Source organism: Herpailurus yagouaroundi, unplaced genomic scaffold, assembly GCF_014898765.1.
Source record: "Herpailurus yagouaroundi ecotype Mexico unplaced genomic scaffold, PumYag 199, whole genome shotgun sequence".
In the NCBI taxonomy this organism is placed as follows: domain Eukaryota; kingdom Metazoa; phylum Chordata; class Mammalia; order Carnivora; family Felidae; genus Herpailurus; species Herpailurus yagouaroundi.
This window is the reverse complement of record NW_024412430.1, coordinates 15,222,629-15,237,498: the sequence shown is the minus strand read 5'-3', so window position 1 is coordinate 15,237,498 and position 14,870 is coordinate 15,222,629. Positions and strand designations below refer to the sequence as shown.

Genomic DNA, 14,870 nt, shown 5'->3' with positions numbered 1-14,870 from the left:
CACTAGAGAATTTGTTGTTAGCAGACTTGCCTGCAAGAGATAATTAAGGAGGGTCCTTCAGGTTGGAATGAAAGAATAAGCAGTAACTACATAGGACTAGACAGTAAACTAACCCACATGAAGAAATAAAGAGTATGATAAAGTAACTACATAGTTATGAGACATATGCAGAAAAATACTCACAAAAGCCTTTGTCTTCATAATGTCTTTCTCCTGTTTTAAAAGGCAACTGCATAAAGCAATAATAACAATTAAAAAAAAGCCCTGTATTGACAGGCTTATAACATGTAAAAGTATAGTTTGCTTATCAATAACAGTAGAAAGGAATGGAAGAAAATGGAAGTATATCTAAGGAAAGTTTTTGATTCTTATTGAAATTAAGTTAATGTTAATGTTAATCAAGACTAGAATGTTTAAGGTAAAAATACTCCTTGTAATTTCCAGGGCAGCCGCTAAGAAAAGAACTCAGAAAGGGGAGTGAAAGACAGACCAAGGGAAAGAGCAAGAGTTGAGAAATAGATTTATGGAGCTCCAGCATACCTGTGTAGAAAAGAGATTATAACGTATAGCTTCCAGTTCAAATAACCTATTCATGTTGTTCTTAAGGAAATGTTACCAATAGAGCATATTGGTTCACGGATCCTCTTACAGGGCTTAATTTTATAATACTGTCAGGTACTTTATATCCATAGATATTTAAAACATGGTAGAAGGAAGATGCACCAAGGTGAACTCAGTGTGAAATGATTGCATTAACCCTTGGTTCTCAAGTTGTAGCTTTGTTTCCCTGGACATGAAATGGCAAATATATGGAAATGAGAGATCCCCTTTATTTTGTCACTGAAAGCTTGGGTATGGAAAATTCAGTTCTTTTCCTTCCTCTAAATGCGGAAAAGAAAAGATGAGCAATGTCTCTGGAGGGCAGAGTAGATCTTGGGAAGATGTACCTGGAGATAAATGTACATAGGAAGGTGCTGTTGACTGGAGAAATGTTCTGGGCAGAATATTTCAGAAGCCTTGCGAGGTATTTCTATCTGCGTTTTCCATATATTGTTGATTCTGTTCTCCATGGGTGCTCAGCTCACTGGAGAGCCAATCTCATCACAAGGACTGTTCATTGTCGGGGCGCCTGGGTGGCGCACTCGGTTAAGCGTCCGACTTCAGCCAGGTCACGATCTCGCGGTCCGTGAGTTCGAGCCCCGCGTCAGGCTCTGGGCTGATGGCCCAGAGCCTGGAGCCTGCTTCCGATTCTGTGTCTCCCTGTCTCTCTCCCCCTCCCCAGTTCATGCTCTGTGTCTCTCTGTCCCAAAAATAAATAAACGTTGAAAAAAAAAATTAAAAAAAAAAAAAAGGACTGTTCATTGTCGTGTAGAGCTGCCACAATTATAATGTATTACATATGCCTTCAGAAAATAAAACCGATGTTTAGCTTTATGGTACGAAGACAGTTTAATTATATCAAACAATACATGTAATTTCCTTATTCTGGGAAAAGTGATGAAATTGAATTTTCTTACTGTTGATTTAAACAATCACTTAAAAATGAAATTCTCAATCTGTTTTCAGTCCCAGCACAGTTGAAGAATATAGCACAGTTGCATCTGTAATGATGGCTCACTCAACTGGGAACATCTCTCTGGGTGAGAATAAGTAATATTTTTAACGACCTCCGAGTAATTCCAATGTGGCATACCTTCTTTCCACCACAGATAACACACTGAAGTCTTAGATGTCTAGAGTGTTACAGAAATTAGCGTTATTAAGAGGTTACAATGATTAAAACTGCATCTAATCTTGTGAGAGTCTGGTTTTCTTAAGCAAGGTCTCTTGAACATTTCTAGTGCTTTTTTATGTATCACTTTACTGGGGTATTCCAGGCATTTTTATTCCTAGTTTTTAAAACTCATATTAACTGTTTTTAAGTGTGCAGTGCTATAGTGTTAACTCTATGCACATTTTTGTACAACTGACCTCTAGAATTTTTCTTGCAAAACTGAAACTCTGTACCCATTGAAGAATGACTCCCCTTTAATTCTTCCCCTCAGCCCCTGACACCTACCAATCTACTTCCCGTTTCTTTGAGTTTGACAACTTTAGGTATCTCATATAAGTGGAATCATGCAGTGTCTGTGTTTTTGGTGACTGTCTTGTTTCATGTAGCCAAATGTCCTCAGGGTTTATCCATGTTGTAGCATGTGACAGGATTTCCTTCATTTTTAAGACTGTATAATGTTTCATTGTATGTGTATACCACATTTTCTTTATCCACACATCCACGGATGGGGATTTAGGTTGCCTCCACCTTTTGGCTATCGCGAATAATGCTGTAGTGAACATGGCTGTACAAGTTACCTCTTTGAGATCCTGTTTTCAGCTTTTTTGGGTGTATATCTGGAAGTGGGATTGCTTGATGATATATATGCTAATTCTATTTTTAATCTTTTGAGGAACCTCCGTGCTGTTTTTCCTAATCACAGCACCAATTTACATTCCTACAAGTAGCGCACAAGCCTTTCAATTTTTCCACATCCTTGCCAACACTTGTTATTTTCTGTTTGTGTATTTTTTGTTTTGTTTTTAACAGCAGCTGTTCTAATCATTCCTAGCTGCTTGATTTACTGCTAGTCCTCTTCTGGAATTCATATGATACTACGTGAACACATTGCCACCTTAGAAGACAGAGCTAAGCTGCCTTTTTTTTTTTTTTGATGTGTTTTCCTCTAGTTTCTAAAATGAATAACTTGCTTTAAAGGCGTCGTCAGGTAGCGATTACTATGACTGGATTGGCTCTGCCCTTGTTTCCAAGAAGGCCCTAAATGTTACATCTGTAGATGCGTTATTTCATTGTGTACCTAATGTGCTTCTTTGTGTCTGAACATTGGTTGTCTCTATTTTCACTTGTCCTGCTGCATCTGCTTGTGAATCTTTCTGGCATCCATTCTCCACACATTTCTTGCCTAAGTGGAGTTGTATTGCCAAAAATTTGGCTTCAGTGCTGGTAGACCAGCTACCTTCCAGTGCCCTATATTTGATGATCCTCTACAGATTATAGATGATGTTAGATGCTGTTCAAGACAACAGATGCAGTGCTTATAATCCACCTAGTCCACACTGCTGTGTCAGTTTGAGCATTTCATGTTTTACAGGTATTTAGAGTGATTGGGACTCCAGTGTTGTTTCTAACCTGCCTTGGACACTTGCAGAGATTATACTGCCATGTCGTAAAATTGGGGGGTGGGGTGAAACACATTGAATCTGGGGATAGATCCGTATTGAAGGCTTGAGGCTGCCCCTAGGCTGACTTGCACCTCTAAAGATGTTTCTTACCCTCTCTGCGTCGGACATCTCGTGTAAATTGGATAGTGGTACTTAACCTTTCATTTTATTTTTATGGGTTTTTTTAAAAATTTTTTTTCAATATATGAAATTTATTGTCAAATTGGTTTCCATACAACACCCAGTGCTCATCCCAAAAGGTGCCCTCCTCTATACCCATCACCCTTAAGCTTTCATTTTAAAGGCGTTAACCTTAAAAACACAACCGCCAGTCCTTTACCGGCAAAAAATGGGTTTATTTGGGAAGAGCAGAGAATTGCAGTCTGGGAGCTACCAGCTGTCGTCAAACCATTGGCAAGTCTGGAGAACAAAGGGGAGATAGGGTCTTCTGTAGAGGCAAGGGGACTCGGGAGGGCTGTTAGAAACCAAAAGTCCCCTGCCATACACTGGGGGTCGCAAGTAGAGTGGCTTCTCAGTGGCCGGGTCGTGACTGTCTCTCATTGGCTGGACTGTTGCCAGGGCAGAAAAAGCCTTCCTTTGGCTGGAATAGTGAGGTAGCTGCCTGCCAGGTCCGGTCTCTTCCTACTGTGGATTTGCAGTTGAAGAGGAGGGGCAGGGCCTGGGAGCTACCCCTGCTGACCTCCCAACTCCATCCTCAGTGAGGTTACCTTCCGTTAATTTTCATAAAGGACTCATTGATGCTGTGAGCTTGTGTTTTTAGGAACCAAGGAGGCTATCAAGTTAGAATTTTCTTCTTCCAGTGAAGGGGGGGGGGAATGGATTGTCATACCCCAGGGGTGTCTAAATGGCCCATATCTGACGGATGTCTTCTGATGAGTTTGATGTTCGTAGCTTGTCCGTTAATTGAAAAAAATCATTTAAAACAGTCAGTCATAAAAAATGATGCCTACATCCCACTAACATTCTGTTTTATCTTAAATCACACACATAACAGACTGTCTTCTGGTTAGGACCCCGGCCTTTCCCTGTATCGTAGGTTTGCTGTGGGGAACCCGTCTCCCATTAATCTACATTCCCGACAAACCCTTTCCACTTTACACTTTCTTTAATGTAGATTTTAAAATTTAGAGAATTGAAAGGCACTGATTCTCAGAGTGTGGGTCCCAGGCCAGCTGCTCTATGTAACATGAGAATTTTTTCTTAATGTTTTTCATGTTTATTTTTGAGAGAGAGAGACAGAGACAGAGACCGAGCAGGAGCAGGGCAGGGGCAGAGAGAGAGAAAGGGGGAGACATAGAATCTGAAGCAGGCTCCAGGCTCCAAGCGGTCAGCACAGAGCCCAACGTGGGGCTCGAACTCACGAACTGTGAGATCATGACCTGAGTGGAAGTCAGATGCTTAACTGACTGAACCACCCAGGTGCCCCAAGTTTTACTCGGGAATTTCTTAGTGTACAGATTTCTGGCTTCACCCCTTACCTCCTGATTCAGAAACCAAGGGACTGGGGCTAAGTTATCTGTTTTCACAAGGCCTCCACACTAAAATTTGAGAACCACCATTCTATATTTTAGATTTTGCCCATGTTTCTATTTTTTACTTTTACCTATTTCAACAGCAAAGTGTGTAGTGACTTACCTCTAAGTCTTTCCTAAGCTTTTGATTTAGTTTCTAAAGACAGAACACTGTTGATTTTTGCTTTCATGGCTTATCTAATATTTAATTAGATTAGCTAATTACACTAACAATACCCCCCTCCCCCCCATGAGGTTTTGGAACAAAATGGTGTTGGGGGTGCACACAACTCAGCTCTTGGTAGCAAACCTGTGAGGGGCGCCCCAGAGATGACTCTGCAGGCTGGGAGTTTTCAGCACGCCATGGGCATCTTTTACTACGGTTGGGGAGGAAGCACAGGGTGTGGTGTCCTACAGCTAAGTTGGGCAAACGAAGGTCGACCAAGAGAACTCCTACGTGTTTTTCCATCTAGGCTTCTCGACTTCCCTGGTCTGTTTATCTTTGTAGCCCTTGACTCAGTGTGTATGTTTTAGATTTTTGTTGGTTTGTAAGTACTCCGTCTTTGCTAGATCTTGGAGCTTGAAGTTTGTCTTTCATAACTGCCACCTGTCTTTGGTCAGTCTTCCGGAGTAAACAGAGAACTCAGTGGTTCATAGGCAAGATGTGTGCCTGTTAACTGTCGACACCAAACAGGAAACTGTGTCGCGGCTAATACTGGGTAGAAAACAGATGGATTTGTTCTTCCCAGCCTGATACTAGCCTTGCTCTAGCTTGGAGTGCCTGCTGTGGTCTGGGGAAGCCAGTCATATGTGGGAATAATTCGGTTCAACACGTCAGGACGGCCATTTGTGCCAACGTGCGAGGGAAATCTTTGCCCACCCTTGAGATGGTCACTGAGGGGTTAGATAAGTTGATCTGGAACCTGGCCTGCTGAGTTGAAAACACTGCTCTTTGGCAACATTCTGGATGGAATTTTGACCGAGCTGCCTTGTTAGATGTAGGTTTTAATGATTTGCGTATTTTTAATCACATTGCCGGTCTCTTCTCACAAAGGGGCCAGGCCTAACGAGTCTGTCTACAAAAACTCTAGATCATCTTGTTCCTGCAGGAGTTGGGCCTCAGGATGCCCGTGAGACGTTAATAGAAGACTACCTAATGCAAAGAAAATAACTATTGCATAACAGCATCAGGACACGATAACAGGTGGCCAGTAAGGTGCAGTGCTCCCAGCCCACTGAGGATGTTCAGCTATGGGTTTGATACTTCTTACTATTCACCGTTCGGTGACACAGCCACCTGGTTGTTCCCCCAAGAGAGTAATGGCTGCCATAGATTTGATTTTGGAAAATAGTGAATATTGCTGAAACGCTTAAGGTAGAATGAGGTTTTTGTGAGGATTAGGCTCTGGATCCACATATTTGACAGGCATAGCGTAAATTGTGAGTCTGTATTTAAATTCCACTTTGCCATCTAGAGAAGCATTTATAAAAGCAATGGAAATTGTAGTTACATACAAAACTGAAGAAAAAGGAGAACGAAACATTACACAGAAAATAACAATTATCGAATAATTATTACATGTAATAATTATTTTATATATAATATATTTAATATATATGATAATATAATATTTAATATATAATAATTATTTTGGGTGGTAACTACAAGCTAGGAGTATCGATGTTGCATCATTTTACCATTATACAACATCCCTCTAGAGTGTCACTCTCTAGGTTTTATGGATAGGAAAAATGGATTAAGAAAGCTGGCGACTTGCCCAAGGTCATTTGACTGGTGGGTGGTGGGGCTGGGATTTGAACTGTAGTCTCTTTAACGCTAAAGCCCAGGCTTTTAAATACTGCTTTACACCTTAATATCCGGTGCTTTAATATTCCTGGCCTGCTTTCAGAAACTTCTCTCTTCCTGTCAATTCCAGAGATAACATTCAATAACTTGACAACAGTGACCTTTCTAAACAAATAAAGAGTGTTACAGAACCAGATGGCCCAAGATTATATTTTATTTTTCTGGCTCAAAATAAATTGCTTGCTCTAAGACTGATAAAGTCCAAAAAAGACCCTCTGTGTCCCAAGACTTCATCAGGCCACATGGCCAGCCAGTGCCCTTTATCATGAGCCAGTCACAAGTACAGAGCCTTATGTCTTTATAGTATAATTTAGATTAGGGCCTAATGAAAGGGCACGAAGCTGCTTGGCTAAATGAGATCATTCTGGCCTTCAGTAATGGCAGTGCATTCGGGTAGAAAGAGTCTGAGGAATTAAAGACAGAGAGGCAGCACCACTGTCTGTCCTGTTAAGTGGATGTACACGAAGAGAAGGCTGATTTATAATTTAACAAGCTTCCAAATTAGGCCTCTTTTTTTCTGTTGGTTTTCAAGTAGGATCTTCCTGATAATTAGAAATCTTATTCTTGATCATTCAAAGTCCGGGTGGGGATCTTTTTGACTGGCCTAGACAAATATGATTAGAAAATAAAATCTATATTGTGAACAGAAGTCACCGTATCACACATAAGCAATGCCTTCGTGAGCTCAATTATACTCGGTGAAGTTCAGGTTTAGAGAGACCAGGTTACACGGGGTAGGCACAGAGATGTCTCAAAGCTATGTTTCAAAGAGCCAACCGGTAACTGACAATGAAATACAACAACAGAAGAAACAGTGGGCTCTGGAGGCAGGAGGCCGGGGTTTCAGACTTGGCTTTGCCATCCTTTGTGAGGATCCTTGAGCAAGTGATATGAATTCTCTGAGTCTCCATTTTCTCATTTGTAAAATGGGGCCGGAATTGTATTACTTGCCTCATTTCATTACAGGGTGGTTCTGAGAACCAAGGAGGGAGGATATGACAAAGTAATGGTGATGGACAAATGAATGCTGTTGTTCTGGTAGCCTCTGGCACATGGTGGCAACTGTCCTGAGGTGTGAGGAGGACAGACCTGCATTTGGAATTGCTCTGTTATTTATAGTTTGGTGATTCAGGCCAGGTCGCCACAATCTTCTTGAGCCTCATTTCCCTCGTCTATATAAGATAATAATCCCTCTCACCAAGTTGTGAGAATGATGTTAGCAGGGATACTGTTTTTAAGTTTTTAGAAAACAGTGGTCAAGTAGGAATTATAATGTTATCTTGAACAGATTTCGGAAAATTAGAAAAGAAATAGCCAGAGGCTTCTTACCTGTTCCCGAATATCTTAGCAAGATAAATAACCCAAAGAATATTAGCATGTTAGCGCTAGAAGGACCCGTGAAGACCATCTATCTTCCCCTCCTTATTTTAAGACAAAGGGCTACCCCCTAATCACATTTCTGTCATTTCTGCCATGTTTGCGTGCATACAGAATAACACTGTCACCAGCATCATTAATTGTAAAGGATGTCAGCCGTCTCTCAATCTTGATAGATACAGATTTCTAGAAATGTGAAGCCAGAGAAGAATTCTGCTTGGAGGTAGTCTCATGTTGTGAAAAGAACCTGGGCTTTGTTGTCAAAAGTTGAGATGGAGTCTTGATTCTGTCACTTGCTAGTTTTGGACAGTGAGAACTGTACTTAGTTTTTGGCAGGTTAGTTACTTAACTAAACTTCCTTATCTACACGATAGGCCATGTCTGTATACCTTAGCCATCTTCCTATGTGATTCTTGGGATTTGAGATAGTTTGCTTTTTATCTTCTTGATACTAATGGCTCTTGACTTTTTCTCCCGGTCTCCAATAGCGATTCCTTCAGATTTCAAGGAGGGGTTGTGGAACATCAGAATCTTGGAGTTGTGAGTCAGCTGTAGTTAGAAATAGTTTTCTGTTTAAGGCGGGTTTAGGGATTTATGTATGGAGCTATCATTTTTTTTTAATTTTTTTTAATGTTTATTTATTTTTGAGACAGACAGAGACAGAGCATGAATGGGGGAGGGGCAGAGAGAGAGGGAGACACAGAATCCGAAGCAGGCTCCAGGCTCTGAGCCATCAGCCCAGAGCCCGACGTGGGGCTCGAACTCACAAACCGTGAGATCGTGACCTGAGCTGAAGTCGGACGCTCAACCGACTGAGCCACCCAGGCGCCCCGGAGCTATCATTTTTAAAACTATAATTGTGTGAGGCCATTTCTCAAATTTTTATCTTCCGTTATTGAGTGCATTTCAATTTGTCTGTGTTTTGCATATATTAGGGGTTACATGTGTTTAAAAATGCGTCAGAAAGCTAAATAGGCAGTTTTTAAAATGTGAAATTGTAAACTACTCCTAAGTATACTTGTGTGAGAAGGACTCTTCTAAAGAAAATAGCAGAAAATAATGTTTATCACTGGAAAACTCTGAGAGCAAATGCAGGGGATATTTGCATTCCTCATCACGAATAATGATCTTTGCATACTTGTAGGAGCACGTTGTTAAGAGATACCATAGTTTATGTACAAATGATAATAGGTTTATTTGTCTTTGACTTCTTAAGAATCTTCTTTTAGTTCTTATTTGATAGTCTAGAAATATGCAAGTTGATCCTTAAATCTGAAAAGAGAAAATTCAAGACCAACTAGTTATTCCTTGTAAATTCTAATAGGACTAGACCGGAGAAAGGAAGCTTGGGAACTAAAGACAATAACATACACACCAGAAGCCCATGAGCCAGTGTGAATTTTCTGTCACTTATCAGCATTTCTTTTTTTTTTAAGTTTTATTTATTTACTCATTTCGAGACGGAGTGTATGCACATTCAGAAGCACAAGCGCAGGGAAGCGACAAAGAGACAGAGAGAAAGAGAGAGGGAGAATCCCAAGCAGGCTCTGCATTGTCAATGTGGAGCCTGACCCTGGGCTCCATGTCCCTGTGAGATCATGACCTGAGTCGAAATCAAGAGTCGAACACTTAACCCACTGAGCCACCCAGGCGCCCCACTTATCAGCATTTCAACTTTGGACTGTGTTTCTCTTTTTCTCTTTTGTTAATTACATAAATGGACTTCTTCCTTGATCGTCAGTGACATAATTTCATTGTAACCAAGAAGTCTGTGGGCTTTCAGTTGACTTTTCTGAGTATCATAGCTATTAATAGGAATTTGTGTGGTGAGGCTTTACATCTGTCTAAATTTTGGCTATACTAATTAGAGAATGGATGTTACGAAAACCTGGCAGTTTTTTGAAATATTAAATTGGTTGCGAAAAGGGATACAGATGTGTAGTTTTACAGTCTTTCAACTTGTTTTTACATTGTCCTTCGGAATGTTTAATATTTTGTAATGAAATTATGGGTTTTTTTTTTTTTTGGTGCAAAAAAGAAAACAATCAGGCCAAAATATGAGAACCGTTTCAGTTGTCCAAGGCTAATGTTGATTTAAATAGGTCTGGGTCTTCATGGTTGACAGCTACAGATAATTAGCTTTTTCTTCCCTAACAAAGAAAGCAAATGGAGCTTCAAGACATTCATTGCCTTTTCTGTCATCATAATAATAACGTATGTATTTAACTTCTGCAGTTCCTTAAATTGATTTAGTGCTGAGCTGCCTACGTTACATGTAAGAGCAGTGACAGGTGAGAGTTGCGGCGCGTATTTGCGAGGCGAACGCGAGCTGTGATTGACGGCACAGTTCCCCTCCACACGAAATAGCAGTGTTTGGAGCGCAGAAAGGGCCAGATACATAATTCTTAAAATGGCAGAGCAGATTCACAAAGTGAATTTTAAAATGCGACCGCCGCTCGGCGTGTTTGGGCGCTCCTGTTCCCGGCTCGGGGGGGGAGGGACCCAGACGGCCAGAATCCCACCTGACTGCTGAAGAGGAGGAAAGTTCCTTCTAAGCATATTAATGTTTGTCATTTGAGACTGATACTTCCAAATTAGAGATCCGGTTATGGCTTCGCGTCCAGTAACTGAACGTTTCCTCCAGCTGTGAACGATTCACCTTAATTGAAGAAGCCAAATAATCCATCTATTCAGACGAGGGTTTAAAGACGATAAATCCGGGTATTCTAAGTGAGAATATCCACTTTGTCATGTCTGAGGGATCCTCTCTGGAAAGGTATTCCCATAAGGCTCGATGGTCTCCTTTGGTCAGAGAGCGGCTAAGTGTGATCAGCTTTCAAAAGTGCTCAAGATGCACTGCGATTCCTTTGTTCCTGTGACACATGCCCAGAAGCTATGGTTGAAAAGACTCTTGGTGATTGCTGTTGAATAATGCTCTGTGATGAGCTCCGAAAACGCTGGTCTTCCCATTATACCAGGGAAGTGCTTTATGTTTTGGCGACACCTCCTCCTGTGTCTGTGGGGTCGACGGGGAGCTCGTGTCCCTGTGCGTTGGCAGCCTCTACTGGCCGTTGCAAAGAGCAGCACTGACCTCTGCTCTGTTTGCTCCAGGCTGGATGGGATTTCACTGGGGCTCAGCTCTCCCTCCCTTGGTCCTAACTCTCTTCCTTACCCCTTTTAAAGACTACTTGATGTGTGGGGTATCGACTTAGAGCTCTTAAGGAGCTACTCGTCCAGTGTCCTTGTCCCTTAACTAATATCATAGTTGAATGGAATTCTTGAGAATCTTGGGAGAATTTAAAAATGGAACCCGGCCCTGAGAAATAATTTCTAAGAGGCAAGATAGATTTTATCTTTTTATAGATTTTAAAATACTTTCTTAGTTGCACGTTTACTTGGGATTGGCAGATAATCCCGATGCCCTGAAAGAAAGCCTCGACTCAATGATAGATTGAATTAAACAGGTAATATTTGCTAATTCTTTAGATTCAGGTGTACCAACTATTTTTAAAGGTTTCTAGACAGTGGGCATAAACTCTTACTGGGCTTTATAAATATGGATACCTCTGAGAGTTGGTGGAGGGTCTAGAGTTTATAAGTACAGACAATTAACGAATATCTGTACATAAAATATCCAGTAGGGGTAAACTCTGGGTATTTGTTTTAAGGGGGTTGAGACTCATATAATGTTTGACCTAATATCTTGGTGTTTGGGCATCATTTGACAACAGTAACTAATTTCCTCTACAAAATGGATCTATTTATTGACATTTCAATTTTATTAGCGGCTCTCCTGGTCTCCTCGTTATCTTGTGAGTCTCTTGGCATTTTCAAACAAGTGAATCTTCTTAAACAGCCCATGAATGATAACTTTCATTCCTATTGTTCCCACCGTCTGTGGATTATTATAGTAGAGTACTAGTTCCTCTCCTCGCTTCTTTGTTCTTTGCCTTCTACTCAACCCATACAGCCTGAGCATATGTATTTAACTAAAACATTGCTTTGATCACATCTCCCTCCCTCCCTCCCTCCCTCCCTCCCTCCCTCCCTTGATAATTTTTTATCTTAGAAAAAGAAGACTGCCACTGGGAGAAGGGCAGAGGGAAAGAGAGAGAATCCCAAGCAGGCTCCATACTTAGTGCAGAGCCCGAAGCGGGGCTCGATCCCACAACCCTGGGATTATTACCTGAGCTGAAATCGAGAGTTGGACACTCAACTGACTGAGCCACCCAGGTGCCCCTATTTATTTTATTTAAAAATTTTTTAAAAGTGTATTTATTTTTAGAGAGAGGGTGAGGAGGGATAGAGAGAGAGAGAGAGAGAGAGAGAGAGAGAGAGAGAATCCCAAGCAGGCTCCCCACCAGCAGCGTGGAGCCCAATGCGGGGCTCAAATTCATGAACTGTGACATCATGACCTGAGCCGAACCCAAGAATCAGGCACTTAACCAACTGAGCCACCCAAGTGCCCTACCTTACAAATTTTTTAAAGTGGGCTTCTTGCCCAATGTGGGGCTCGAACTCATAACCCTGAGATTAAGAGTCGCACGATCTACCACCTGAGCCAGCCCAGGCACCCCTCACGATCACACTTAAAAAACAAAAAGAGGTATTGTTTTCTTGGCTAGAGGAGCTGAGTGGTATAGAAGACAGAAAGAAAAGAGCACTGGGCTTTTTTGCCCTGGCTTTGGCTGTGTTACCTTAAGTGTAAGAATGTGCCTTCCTAGGCCTTTTGTTTCTCCATTCTATAAAATCATTTGTTGTGATGATTGGTTGAGATAATGAATGTGAAATTGTCATTACTTTACTACTACAGGGTAAAAAGACCAAAGTCCTAAATCTAGAATTTCTTTCCAAACAGCTCCATTTTTGTACTATGCCTGGCGTATAATAATAATTGAATTCTATCTTTCCAACCCTATCTTGTACTCGTCTCTAATCTTCCAGTTCCGGTAAGGAGTCTGTACTTTCTCCAGTGAAAATGTTGCTCACATAGTCATTCACATCTCTGTCAGTCTCAGGCTCGTTCATTTTTTCAAACCCTTTGTTCAGGAATGGTCAAGTGTCTCCTATCTCATTCTGTCCCCTTTGGTTTCTTTTTAGCCATGGCAATCTTGGTGTCTTTACTGCTCACTGTTCTCCTTTGGCATATACAGTATCCTGGTTCTTAATAGAAGTGTCCAGGTTGGAGGCCTTTTCTTCCCAGGTGTACTGTAAGCTCCTGGAATACAGGAATAATAGCTTTGATTTTGTAGTTACTCGTTAAGGATGTTTTAATGGGGCTTGTAATATATCCAAGTTGCCATATTGTTAAGTAATGGATTATATTGTATTTGCCAGCAGATAAAGTTTAGAACAAGGATTGGCGGGTTGTTAAATGTGGGATACTATGATTCTGGCAGATCACTGATAATCTGACTTACAGGGTAAAGTCTCCAGAGTATAAAGCCTTTGGGGAAGGTCTTCCTCTGGAAAGGAATGGCCTATGTATTATTATCAGTTAAAGAGTCTTCTATTTTAATAAAGCATCCTTTAAAATATATATACCTAGGAGCTTCATTGAGCATCTGACCCTTGATTTTGGCTCAGGTCATAATCCCAGGGTCATGGGATCGAGCCCTATGTTGGGCTCTGTGCTGAGAGTGGAGTCTGCTTGGGATTCATTCATTCTCTCTCTCTCTCCCCCCCCCCCTTCTCCCCCTCTCCCTTCTCCTCTCCCTCTCCGTCTCCCTCTCTCTCCCACTCAGGTGCACACATACTCTCTTTAAAAAAAAATAAAAAATATATAGATACCTTAATTAGTAAGCGGGTCCTCATATTGTAATACAGTTTCCTTGTGAGTATAAATGAAGTTAAAAAAAAAAAAAAACAAAGCCTAGAAATCTAGGGTTGGGCAAGAGACTCACTTTTCCACTGATACCCTTTGGGTTTTTGGTTGTTGTTGTTTAGCGCTGGCATTTTTACATATTCAAAGTGCCATTCTTTCTTGGATAGGTAAGCTGTCCGACATTGCCACCCATGTATATCTTCAATGTACGTTTGATTGCTACCTTTTTTAATTGGCTGTATTGATGTGCAGTTTGCATAGAGTATAATTCCCCAATGTGAAGTGTGCAATGTGGCAAATTTTGACGAATGTGTCTAGTCATGTACGACTAGCACAGTCAAGAAGCAGAACGTTTTCATCACTGCCAAACATTTGTACCCAGCCTTTTGTCGTTGATCCTGTACTGCATTCCCTGGCCTCTGGTGACCACAGATCTGCTTTATGTCTATTATTATCTTTTTTCTAGAATTTCCTATCATGGTTTTTGTACCTGGCTCTCTTCAGATTGTACCTGAATTTAGATGGTGCGTGCATCACGTAGTTTGTTCCTTTCCGCTGCGGCATGGTAGTTCACGGTATAGCCGCACTGCCCTTTGTTTATTCTGTTTACTAATCGGTGGGTACTTGGATTGTTTCTAGTTTTTGGCTATCGTGAGTCAAGCAGTTACGTACATTTAGTACAAATGTTTGGGCATATGTGTTTATTTCACTCAGGTAAGTGAGTAGCAGAGAGATCGCTGAGTCATTATGAGAAGGGTATGTTTAATTTCATAAGTAACCACCCAACTGTTTTGCAAAGTAGCTGTACCGTCTTGTATCCCTGTTGGTAGGGTACAAGAGTTCCAGTTGTCCCCGTCCTTGCCAGTGCAAGGTATCAACAATGCTTTTAATTGTGGCTGTAGTTCCAGTGAAAATGTAGTGGTATCTCATTCTAGTTTTCATTTGTATTTCCCTAAAGTGACTGTTGGTGTTGAGCATCTTTTCATAAGCTCATTGGCTTATGAAACAATTTGCATATTGTTTTTGTTATTGTCCGAACCATTTACCTATTTTT

General features: G+C 41.1%; 1 protein-coding gene across 10 annotated transcripts in view; it reads left to right on the top strand.

The window, feature by feature from the left end:
- The window catches only part of RFX3 (regulatory factor X3), a 299,217-nt gene that overhangs the window by 53,543 nt on the left and 230,804 nt on the right, over positions 1–14,870 (top strand). For 7 of the 10 annotated variants that reach the window (XM_040449449.1, XM_040449456.1, XM_040449458.1 and 4 more), the window contains exon 2: positions 1,567–1,640. The exons of the other annotated variants lie outside the window; for them this stretch is intronic. In XM_040449449.1, coding sequence (XP_040305383.1) covers positions 1,607–1,640 — 34 coding nt within the window. In that variant the 5' untranslated portion in view covers positions 1,567–1,606. The remainder of the gene's footprint in view (positions 1–1,566; positions 1,641–14,870) is intronic. 10 annotated transcript variants of the gene reach the window in all.